This window comes from Panthera pardus, unplaced genomic scaffold, assembly GCF_024362965.1.
Source record: "Panthera pardus isolate Hobbes unplaced genomic scaffold, ASM2436296v1 HiC_scaffold_25, whole genome shotgun sequence".
NCBI lineage: Eukaryota > Metazoa > Chordata > Mammalia > Carnivora > Felidae > Panthera > Panthera pardus.
The window spans coordinates 25391009-25403941 of record NW_026526821.1 but is presented as its reverse complement, the minus strand read 5'-3'; the positions used below and the strand labels follow the sequence as shown (position 1 = coordinate 25403941).

The 12933-nt window shown below is 38.0% G+C and overlaps 1 protein-coding gene across 4 annotated transcripts in view; it reads left to right on the top strand.

Moving 5' to 3' along the window:
• The window catches only part of CBFA2T2 (CBFA2/RUNX1 partner transcriptional co-repressor 2), a 140398-nt gene that overhangs the window by 100577 nt on the left and 26888 nt on the right, over nucleotides 1-12933 (top strand). For all 4 annotated transcript variants that reach the window (XM_019458777.2, XM_019458775.2, XM_019458774.2 and 1 more), the window contains 2 exons: nucleotides 2266-2507; nucleotides 9063-9152. In XM_019458777.2, coding sequence (XP_019314322.2) covers nucleotides 2266-2507; nucleotides 9063-9152 — 332 coding nt within the window. The remainder of the gene's footprint in view (nucleotides 1-2265; nucleotides 2508-9062; nucleotides 9153-12933) is intronic.

The following is a 12933-nucleotide window of genomic DNA, read 5'->3' as shown; positions in this document are numbered from 1 at the left end:
CCGTGTCGGGCTCTGGGCTGATGGCTCAGAGCCTGGAGCCTACTTCCGATTCTGTGTCTCCCTCTCTCTCTGCCCCTCCCCCATTCATGCTCTGTCTCTGTCTCAAAAATAAATAAACGTTAAAAAAAAAAAATTAAAATTCTATTTTCTATTTCAAAGTTCTACATCCTTAGATATAGGTGCTGTCTTGAAATGAAGAGATTTAAACCTAGGCTGTCATTCAGATTTCAAGATACAGACAATAGGAATAGATATATCTGCACGTAAATTTAGCCCTTTTTACCTCCATATTTGACTACTTCATTTTACTTCAGAAAATGTGCTCATATGCTCTCACTGAAGAGGTTGTGAAAAAAGCAGCGTGGCTAAAAGCACAGTAATATATTCCATTTATGGATTGCTTCAAAAGGGGCAGCTCTCCGATGGCAATTGACCTTTCTGTGAACACAAAGAAACAGCAGACCATTGCAACTAACTTTCTGGATTGCTGAGGTTGAGTATTGAGCTTTCCTTTCCAGTAGCTCTAGTGATCTCTTTTAATGAAAGATACAGAGGAGAATTCACCCTTTCTTTCTTAGGCTGTTAGTCTTTTATGTAGTGAATCATTCAGCAGCTTTTTCCTCAACACTTACACTTCGCTAGCTAATGAACAAAGCCAATCTATTTATGTATGGTATATACAGTCTACAAAGTATATACAGATATAGAACATAGTGTTCATTAAGAAGTGCACAGTCTTGGGGCACCTAGGTGGTTCAGTCGGTTGAGTGGCTGACTTTGGCCCAGGTCAATCTCATGGTTCGTGGCTTCAAGCCCCATGTTGGGCTCTGAGCTGACAGCTCAGAGCCTGGAGCCTGCCTCAGATTCTCTGTTTCCCCCTCTCTCTGTCCCTCCCCTGTTCATGCTCTGTCTCTCTAAAATAAACATTTAAAAAAAAAAAAAAAAAAAAAAGAAGTGCACAGTCTGTTAAGACAGTGCAAATCTAGAAAAAGTAAGTAGGTACCATAATGGAAGTATCTGTAGGCAGCACAGAGAAGAGTTATTAAATCTATCAGGGTTTACCTTAATGTGCAGCCACAGAATCTGTTAAAGAATGTTTCTTGATACAGGTGATACCTGAGCATATATAGGATGAGGAAAAGTTTGCCAGATCAAATTTGAATCTGGATCAGTCAAGGAGTAGGAACAGTATGGCTGACCAACTATGACCGGCATGGAGGCAGAAGGAGGGACGTGGAAGATTTTTCATGATTAATGACTTGGTGTTAAGCCCAATATAAGTAAATGGTCAGTTTTCTAAGTTAGGTAAAGATTAAATAATTGGGCTCTTTTCTTATGTTTTTTAGACATATGTTTTAATTTCGTCTTCCTAGATGTTCAAGCCTGGGTATGATTAAGTGAAAATCTATTGACGCTTAGTCACCAGGTAATTTTATTTCACCATTCAGTGAAGAAGGAGAACTTAGTTCTAGGGTGGTGTTGCAAATTGAAACTAGCAAGAAATGAGTAAGAACGATGGGGAAACTAATTAAACTCTCATTAATCAATCACATGTATTATAATTTGAGCAGAAATTGGTGTGTTGTCCTGTGTAGTGTCTAGAAAATGCTTTATTGAATGATCAAGAATTTGGCACTATTAATATCACACTGTTGGAGCAGAGAGAAACTGACTGTGATGGGCATGAATATTCTGAATGGTCCAAGAGATGTGTACCTTATATACCTTTTTGCAGGAATAGGTCATTAAATCTATAGCCTAGAGAAAACATTTCTCACTTCAACAGAACTCTCTTTTCTGATTGTCTATTCACATGCTACATTGTAACTGATTGCTTAACTTCTTTGGAACCCTAAGATTAGGAAGGAGATGTCACATGAAAGGTACGCATTTGTGCGCGTAAGTGTCCAGTACACTGGAAATACGTATCCTACCAGACTCAGCTTCTTCAGTACCTGTTGCAGGAAATCTTTACCTACCCCGGCCCCATAGCATCTATAGTTAGATAGCCTTTCTCCAAGCTCTTACAGCACTCCATACTCTTATTTTAACACGTCTGTGTTATTCTGTTAAGATTTTTGACCTGGTAGTCTGTCTTCCTATGTAGTAGTCTCACTGAGGGCAGAAACAGTTTCTTGTATATTCTTAATATGTGCTTTACAAAATTCAAATGAATAAACGAAGGTTAATGCAAACAGGAAGAAATTAACGAAGACCTGTGTGTTTTGCACTTAAACAGAGTCTTTCATTTTGGCTTTCTTTTAGTAAGCAATGGCATCAACCATTCTCCTCCTACCCTGAATGGTGCCCCGTCACCACCACAGAGATTCAGCAATGGTCCTGCCTCTTCCACATCATCTGCACTAACAAATCAACAGTTGCCAGCCACTTGCGGTGCTCGGCAGCTCAGCAAGTTGAAACGCTTCCTTACCACACTGCAACAGTTTGGCAATGACATCTCACCTGAGATTGGGGAGAAGGTGCGGACTCTTGTTCTAGCGCTGGTGGTAAGTACGGCATCACTGTCCACAGCTATCTATGTGGCTCAGAACCAAAGCCAGCAAACCTGGAGCAACATGGCAAAATATGCAGACTAGATTAGTTATTATATAACTCATATAAACCTGTGGAATTGTGGATTTCAATTATGGATAACAATACTTATTAAGGAAACAAATCTATAATGTTTAGCTTATTATTTCTTATTACGTTGATTTAATTCCAAGAAGCAGCTTTGAATTCGTCGTCAACTGAATTTCAACAGGCTACTGAGGTTCAACCAAGCTAATGCAAGGTTTTGTTACCTAATATATTCAGTGCCTGGTGCGTTGTTTTCAAACCTGAGAGAAAAGAAAAACAGGGAGTTTAATTTTCAGGATAATAGTTTGTAAAATTATAAGTCTCGTGGTTTAAATAGTGTCAAAGGGATTACATTCTTCAGCTCTTCATGCAAATATAGTTTCTGTAGAATTTTCAAGCCACACATAGTTTTTCTTTGTACGAGGAGTATGGTGAACCCATGGTATAAGGCAGTAATTCCTGGCATAGACAGCTGGGTGGGGTTTGCGTATCACTGTATATAAGGAAAGTACTGACAGTTCCCTATGTTTGTAAATTGAATTCTACAAGATTTACCTCTTGAAAAAGCACCTCATGGTTCTGCATGTTAGGCTCTACCTATGTAAAAGTGAATCACGTTACTAAGCCTCAATGCTGTAGTTCTCAAAGTGTAATCAGGGACCCTTGAGATTCCCCCAGACCCTTCCTGGAAATTCTGAAGGTGAAAATTATTTTCATAATAATATTAAGATGTTCCTTGCATTTTCATTCGTACTCTCTAAGGAGCATACAGTAGAATTTTCTCGAAGCTGCATGATACAGGTTGTTGAAATGGATTAAATGCAGAAGCAGATAAGAGAACCCAGTTGTCTTTTAATAACCCAGATACCAAAAAGATTTGCAAAACTGTAATTATGGTGCCATTCTTCCTACTACATTTTTGGGGAAAATACAATTATTTTGAAATGGGTTAATAATAAATGGTTTCCAAATTCTGAAGTTAATTATTAATATTGGGATTATTGATAGATGTAACCCACATAAATTAGAGGAGGCTGAGACTAAAAAGTTGAATAACTTAACAGATTTCTCAGTCTAGTGTAGAAGAAACAACTTTCATACAAGGCAGAGTGTGATAAATGACTTTTTCATCATTTCAGATTTAATCCCTTTTGCTTTTTAGAGCTGTTAGGTTGTTCTTTTTTTTTTTAAGTTGTTCATTTTCATTGCTATATTATATAGTATTTTATTGTAGGAATACAATTTGTACTTTTTGCTCTTGGTGGACATTTGAGTTGTTTGCATTTTGAGGCATAGTCAAAGAACCTAATACAACCCCCAAGTTCTGAAATTTCTTAAAAGAATTCACAGGACTTGGCATATAGCTGTGCTCACAACTAAGATTTATTACAGAGGCATAAGGTTACACAGCTGGATCATAAAGGAAAGAGATACTGTTGGAATCTAGTGGAATCCATGTGCAGGCTTCCTTATGCTCTTCTCTTGTATAAATAGTCACACAGAGCTCACTCTTCCCCCAGCAGTGAAAATGTAGTGACATATGTGTGATGCTTTTGCCCAGGAAAGCCTATTCGAGACTCCATGCCCAAGGTTTTTACTTGAGTCTGGGTACATAGGCAGTCTTTGCCAGCACCTGCTGAAATTCCAAATTCCCAGAAGGAAAAATCAATGTTCAGCAGAAACCTCAATGTTTGCAAAAACACTGTCTAGGCACAGTAGCCACCCTTATCAGTTAGAAAGGTTTTTTTTTATTTTTGTTTTTAGGGGAAAAATGTTTTTGGTCAAATTTTACACTACTAGATCTGGAGTAATAAAATTGGGCTTTAAATGTCAAAACGAGTTTGAACATAATTGTAAGCAAAGCAGACATCAGCATGTCATACCAATTCTAGCAACAGATTTAGGCACAACTCTGTATATATATTTTTAAGTTTATTTATTTATTTTGGGACAGAGAGAGAGCACAGGCAGGTGAGGGGCAGAGAGAGAGGGAGAGACAGAATCCCAAGCAGGCTCTGCACCATCTGTGCAGAGCCCGATGTGGGGCCCAAACTCTCAAACTGTGAGATCGTGACCTGGGCTGAGATCAAGAGTCGGATGCTTTACTGACTGAGTCACACGGGCGCCCCAACTTTAAGTGGAGTCTAAGGTTGAAGATAATTTCAAGAGTAAAAGAAAAAATGATAGCCCTCATTTGCAAAAAAAAAAGAAAAACAGAAAAGAAGTCAATTTTTTTTTAAACTTCGTTTTTGGTTTTTGTTTTTTTTTTTTTTAATGTCTTATTTATTCTTAAGAGAGAGAGAGACAGAGCAGGAGCAGGTGAGCGGCAGAGCAAGGGAGGGACACAGAATCTGAAGTAGGCTCCAGGCTCTAAGCTGTCAGCACAGAGCCCGATGTGGGGCTTGAACTCCTAGACTGTGAGATCATGACCTGAGCCGAAGTTGGACACTTAACCAACTTAGTCACCCAGGCGCCCCGTCAAAATTTTTTTTATAGCTGAAGAAGTATTTGTATGTACATGTAACCAATTGTGTCCTTTAAATGGCCATTCTCAGGTTAAATTTTTTTTTTCCCAATGATAATCATCAGTAGGTGGTAAAAATACACATAACAACCAACTTACCCAGTTTTAAGTGTATAATTCAATGATTTAAGTGTATTGTTGTGCAACCATCACTACTATCCACCTCAGGAACTCTTTAAATCATGCAAAACTGACACTTTGTGCCATTAAACAATAACTCCCCATCCCTTACTTACCCTTCAGTTCCTATCAACCACCATTCTACTTGACTACTCTAGCTACCTCATATAAGTAGAATCATACAGTATTTGTCTTTCTGTTACTTATTTTGCCTAGTGTAATTATCCTCAAGGTTCATCATCCCTGTTATAGTATTTATCATATTTTTCTACTTTTTTTGGCTGAAAAGATTCCATTGCATGTATATACCACATTTTGCTTTCATCTTTTGATGAAATTGGTATTTCATCAGCAATTGGAATTGAAACTATGAATTTATTTGGAGAAGATGCAGAAAAAGAAGTGTTACTTGAATTTAACATCCATTATTTTATTTAATTTTTAAAATTTTTTAATGTTTATTTTTGAGAGAGAGACAGAGCGCGAGTGGCGGAGGGGCAGAGAGAGAGAAGGAGACAAAGAATCCGAAGTAGGCTTCATCTTTTGCATTCATCTATTGATGTACACTGGGGTGCTTCTACCTTTTCGGTTAGGGAAAGTTTTATATCTTTATGGGAAACTGTTCATCAGCCAAATTCATAGGTGCCAGCCAATGGCCCAACCTTGTAAGTGCTCTTTAATAAGGTTATCAGTTTTAAACCTGCTATATTAACTCTTTTCTGTATAGGAGCCATTGCAAATAAGGTTGCTGTAAGCATTCTTTTACATGGTACACATGTGCAAGCATTGCACTGAACAGTGGAATTGGGATTTCATAAGGTATGCATATATACCAATTTAATATGTAAGGCCATTGGTTTTCCTACATATTATACTAATTTATACTCTGATATAGTGGGAATTTTATTAAAATCCGTGTCCTGAATCAGTCTGTTCAGGCTGTTACAACAGAATACCAATAACTGGGTGATTTATAAACAACAGTCATTTATCTCACAGTTCTGGAAGCTGGTAAGTGGTGCCAGTAGATTTTGTATTCTGTGAGAGCCTACTTCCTTGTTCCTATATAGCTGTCTTCTCACTGTGTCTTCACAGTGCCGAAGAGGCAAGGGAGATCTCTTGAGGTCTCTTTTACAAGGGCACTAATGCCGTTCCTAAGAGCTCTGCCTTCATGACCTCTAATCACCTCCCAAAGGCTCCACATCTAAATACCAACTCATTGGGAATTAGGTTTCAACATAGGAATTCTGAGTGGCACAAAAATTCAGTCTATAGCAATTGGTATTGAAACTATGAATTTATTTGGAGAAGATGCAGAAAAAGAAGTGTTACTTGAATTTAACATCCATTATTTTATTTTATTTTTAAAAAATTTTTAATGTTTATTTTTGAGAGAGAGACAGAGCGCGAGTGGCGGAGGAGCAGAGAGAGAGAAGGAGACACAGAATCCGAAGTAGGCTTCAGGCTCTGAGCTCTCAGCACAGAACCCGACATGGGGCTCCAACCCACAGATGGGGAGATCATGACCTGACCAAAGTCAGACGCTTAACCTACTGAGCTACCCAAGCACCTCTCCATTCATTATTTTAAAAAAACACTTGGCAAAACAATTAGAGCAGGAACTTTCTTAATCTGATGATAGTTGTTATCTTACAAAAAACCTACAGCAAGCCTCATGCTTGTGAAATTTTGAATGCTTTCCCTCTAATAATAGGAATCAGATGAGAATGTCTTTTCTAAAAAACAAAAGAATGTTTCTTCTATTCAGCGTGATCCTGAACATTCTAACCTAGCAAATAAGATATCAAGATTGGTGAGAGATCAATAAAACTGTCACTGGGGCGCCTGGGTGGCTCAGTCGGTTAAGTGACTTTTGGTTTCAGCTTAGATTATGATCTCGCAGTTTGTGCGAGGGAGCCCCATGTCAGGCTCTGCACTGACAGCATGGAGTCTCCCTGGGATCCTCTGTCTCCCTCTCTCTATGCCCCTCCCCTGTTCACACTCTCATAAAAACTTAAAAAATAAAAAGAAAGTAAATTCTTTAAAAAAAAGTATTGATGTGAAATGAGATAAGCTTCAAATACTTTAACATCGTTTAATTTGATATACTCTTTTCTCTAAAAGGAAATATTTTTAATTTTTACCAAATATTAGTGTGATATATTTGGAAAATCCAACATAATTTCATATCCAGAAATAAGTGCTGTTGTATTTGTCTTTTTAGGCACTTAAGATACTATATAAGTGTGTGTGTAATTTCCATAAATGGCTTATAGGAAAGCATGCTGCTCTTTTTCTGGTTTTTCATTTCACAGTATATTGTAAACACCTTTCCTTATTAATGCATATAGTCTTTCCTGTTCCCTTAGTGTTCTGATGTATGACTGTACCATCATTCTTTTTTTTTAATTAATTAATTAATTAATTTTTCTTCCTCTAAAAAAATTTTTTTTTAATTTTATTTTTGAGAGAGAGAGAGAGAAACAGAGTGTGAGCAGGGGAGGGACAGAGAGAGGGAGTCACAGAATCCGAAGCAGGCTCCAGGCTCCGAGCTGTCAACACAGAGCCCAACGCTGGGCTTGTACTCATAAACCGTAAGATCATTACCTGAGCCGAAGTCAGATACTTAACTGACTGAGCCACCCACGCGCCCCATGTACCATCATTCTTTTTGAATATTTTAATATTTTAATATTTATGTATTTATTTTTTTTAGAGAGAGAGAAAGAGAGAGGCAGGTGTGAGTGGGGGAGAGCAGAGAGAGAGGGAGCCCAGAATCCAAAGTAGGCTCCGGCTCTGAGCTGTCAGCAGGGAGCCCCATGTGGGGCTTAAACTCATGAGCCATGAGATCATGACCTGAGCTGAAGTCGGATACTTAACTGACTGAGCCACCCAGGTGCCCCTTCTGTACCATCATTTTTAATGCAACTTCCTGGTAGTGGACCTTAATGTTTTCTGTTCCTTATTGTCAAGAAGCAGTATTGTGTTGATAAATAATCTGTATGGTACTTGTTACAGCTTTGAACCATTGATGATTTTATAAAATAAAATCCCTAGAAGTGTTACTTGTTCTCTCAGGGAATCAAGAATAATGCCCAGCCAGGTTTGTTCTTTAACTTGGTATTATACTATGTTTTAGGGAATTGAATAAAAATATTTTGTGAACTTTGAGGAAAATATTTTTATTTGTACATTCACCTGAGCAGAGGAGCTAAGAACCCTATTTAAAGCTAGACTTTTGAAAAAATACATGGGAAGTGCTAATAACCTTACGGGAAATAACTACAACCTTCCCGGTGGGCGTGTGCCTGTTTCCAGGTTCTCTCATATGCAGGCAGACCACTTGAAGGTAGAAGGCACTGATTGTTTTGCCTTGGTTTTTTCGTTTGTTTTTAAATTTCTTTAGAATATTTAGGGAACTGATGCTAGGAGGAGGGCACGATCTATGAAGAAGTGAACTTCAGAAGTTGATATCCTGGACTCATTCAGGATTGTTCCATCTAGGAACATTGTAGGTTTGGTTTCCGGTACCCAAGGTGGCTTGCCATGAGCTCTTTGATTCGAGAGGCCTGAGTGCCTTCTTCACAAATGCTGAGGAAAGCAGTAGCTGAGTACAGAGGACAGTTTAGGTTTAGGGTATTAAAGAAAAGAAAATCAATGAGGCCACACTTTATTCATAAAGGAAACAATTTGTTTAACCTTTGAGAGGGACCTGAGTTTACAGTGGTGTTCTTGGGATTATCCTTTTCCTTGATTTAAAAAGAGTTAGCACTATTAGATTTGTATTGGGAAGACAGTATCCAGTTTTAGAAATTGACAGTGTTATTTGTCTTTTCAGAACTCAACAGTAACAATTGAAGAATTCCATTGCAAGCTCCAAGAGGCTACAAACTTTCCTCTTCGTCCTTTTGTGATTCCATTCCTCAAGGTAATTTTTATAATTACTGAATGTAATTTATCTTCAGCATTTCCTCAAGTTTTCCTGCTGCTGATCCCTGTTCTGTGATCCTAGCCAGGGTAGCTTGCCACACATTTTCATATCTTTATTTTATTTGAGTCTCCTAAGAGGAATGGGAGTGTGGTCTGCAGATATGCCTTATTCACACTTGGTAGGATGGGAATTACAGAAGCCTTGAGTTGTGGTCCATATGCAGATACTGCTAATAACACATAATAGCAGGTGGGGAGCAGGAGGTGAGTGGGCTGAAGGTGAGTGTGTGGATGGTTTGGAGGCTGGGCTTTTAGCAGAGAAAGTAACTGAACATTAAATCTTTTGTTTGTGGCCAGTGGGGAAAGTGTGTGTTTTCTGAGAAGGCTGTCAGACAAAGGAGAGGCCTTGCACTTCCCGCTTATCCTAAGAACAGAAGAGCATACAGAAAGACAATGTTGCTGTCTCCCCAACTCCAGTTAGTCTAGCTTCTGATTAGGTCCTCTGGAATTAATGTTCCCTAGAACATAACTTTTGGGAGACGTTGTTCAGAATTGTACTTACCTGAGAAGTAAGGCAGTATTAAATTTATATGTAATATGCCCTTAAAAAAAAGTGTTTTATTTCAAAATAATTTCATACTCCTAGAAAAGTTGCAATATGGTATAGTAAACTTCCTGTAGACTGTACCACCGTCTCTTTAGTCACATTCTCTACATGTTACTATTTTATCACATCTCTATTATTATTTTGTCTTGTAATTATTTTTTCCCTCATATATTTGAGGGGTGCCTGGCTGGTTCAGTCGATAGAACATATATACGACTCTTTATCTCAGGTGTGCAAGTTGGAGCCCCCACGTTGGGTATAGAGATTACTTAAAAAATAAAATCTTTTGGGGCACCTGGGTGGCTCAGTCAGTCGAGCATCTGACTTCGGCTCAGATCATGATCTCAAGGCTTGTGAGTTCGAGCCCCACGTTGGGCTCTGTGCTGACAGCTCAGAGCCTGTAGCGTACTTCAGATTCTGTCTCTTTTTGTGCCCCTCCCCTGCTCACGCACTCTCTCTCTCTCTCAAATATAAATAAACATTAAAAATATTAAAAAATAAATAAAATTTTTTTTAAAAAAGATCTATTTAAGAATAAGCTGCAGACATGATACATCTCAATACTTTCTAGTATAATTAACAAATCAAGAAATTAACATTGATAAAGCACTATTATCCACAGCCCTTATTCATGTTTCACCAAATGTCCCACTAATGTCTCTTACAGTGAAAGAAAAGCTTTTTTGTGTGGTCCTATATCTGATACAGGATCACATCTTGCATTTCGTTGTCATGTTTCTCTAGTCCACTTTAATCTGAAATAGCTTCTCAGACTTTTATGACTTTGACAGTTTGAATGGTTCAGGGTAGTTATTTTATGGAAGGTACTTCACTTTGGATTTTTCTGAAGCTTCCTCATGATGAGGAACAGGTTATGCATCTTAGGCAGCAAGAGCAGGTTACGTGGTATCACTGCATTCTCTTTGTAGACATAGATGTTAATCGGTCTTCTAATTGGTGATGTTGACTTTGATCACTTGGTGAAGGCAGTGTCTATCTACCATGCTTTCCCATGGTAAAGTTACTGCCTTTTCCCTTTTATACAATAATTTTTGAAAACAACAAACAGCAACAAAACAGGTAACATTCTGACTAGTACCAATAAAAGATGAACCTGTGTCAAAGATTTTCTTTAACTCATTAATGAAGGAACCAATAACATGTTACAACCAGTTCAGGGGAGAATCCAAAGAACAGACACATTTATATAGGTCAGGATTATTGACATGAATGTGCGACCAGAAGTAAAATTGGCTTCTATAGAGAGCACAAGGGAAGTCATTGGAACCTCTATTGGACATAATTTTATTCATGTCCATAGATAGTAATTATTTTGCATTGGTATCATTTATCTATAACTTGCCAAAGTATAAAGTAGCTCCCCAGCAGTGAAAGACTAGGGTCAAATACCAGGGTGTTCTAGACCAAGCATAGTTTGGAAACCTGTTATTCCCCAGACCAGCTCACCAAATGGTTTCATACAGCCCTAGAGAGAAGAATTTGTTTGTTTGTTTGTCTGTTTGTTTGTTTTTATACTCTACACCGATGTGGGGTTCAAACTCACCACCTTGAGATCAAGAGTTGAATGCTCTACTGACTGAGCCAGCCAGGTGCCCCAAGAAGAATAATTTTTACAGGTGCACGTTTATAATCGATTTGTAATAGGGAACACTGACTCTGAGCCCCAGTTAAGCTAAATGTTATCCTCAATCCAGCCCCCCAACAAAATGCATTCCATTCTTTTCATTAGTAGGAGACTGATACTACAAAAAATTATACTCCGTTTGTTATCTGACCTTTTTTATACACTGTTTGAGACCCACACGATATCTTCACTTTTGCATCTTGACTCACAAAGTCTAATACACCCGGCCAAATAAATATGCCCCTTTTACCTGTATTTCTGCCTTCACTTCCTAAAAAAAAAATAATAGCATCAGAAAGATGGGTCAACTTATTGAGGTATTGTTACCAGTTTTTTAAATCTTTTAAAATGAGAGTAGAGCAAACAAATAGGAAAATGCTTAGGTGTCAGGGGCCCAGGCTGTGTGTGGCTCTGTTTTGATAGCATTGAAGCTTTGCCTCAGTCTGTGGTGCCTTTGTAGCCCCGAAACAGCTGTGCTGCTTCTATCTTGGTCTCTTTGCTGTATGTCAGAGCCAACAGACAATTATTTCCCCTAAGACTCCGGAACCAAGATTTGTGAAATTTGTGTTAATAGGAAATAATTAGCATTAAAAAAAAAATTCATCAAAGGGCACATGTCACAGATGTAAAAGATATTTTACACAGTATTTTTTTCAGTTAAGATTTTTTTTTTTAACAGTTGTTATAAGATGAAGGCTATAGAACAGACTTAAAAAGTATTTTATATTGTCACATTCCCTATTCTTAACTCTGTTGTTTTGGAAAACAGCATGAGATAGGTCGTTATGGCAGTTTTTTGGCTAACGTTTGGGTTTTCTCAATTTATTTCTGCTTTAAGAGAGTCACTAATTATGGTGCCTGCTAAATTAACCCTCGGTAAAGGGGTGACTACTCACATCTATTAAAACTCTCCATTTACTTGTTCATCTGTTTCCCTTGAGATAAAGACATCTTTTATGTACTCAGTCTGAATTGTTCTTAAATTTGGGAAGAAAAGTATAATAATTCTTTATTTTCTTTTAATAAAGGGAATATAGGAAAAGTACATTTTACATATGAAGAGTGAAGTTTAGAGATATATAGGGTTTGTTTTATGATTTGTCCCCATTAAAGATTTCTAATTTTGAGAAGGAAATATAATAAGTACATAGTTAATTATCCTTTTACAAAATAAGGAAAAAGAGACCCCTGGGTGGCTCAGTCAGTTGGGCGTGTGACTTCAGCCCAGGTCATGATCTCGCGGTTCGTGAGATCAAGCCCCGCATCGGGTCACTGCTGTCGGCGTAGAACCCACTTTGGATCCTGTATCTCTCCCTCTCTCTCTCTCTCTCTCTCTCTCTCTCTGCTCCTCCCCTGGTTGTGCTCTCTCAAAAATAAATAAACATAAAAAAAAATAATAATAATAAGGAAATAGATCCAGCTAGGGTGCCACAATAAGAAATTGATTTTGCCCCTGGGTTACCTGTGTGTCATCTGAGCTTAGTCTAAAGCTTGTTGCTATCATTTACATCACTCCTGATACTTTCT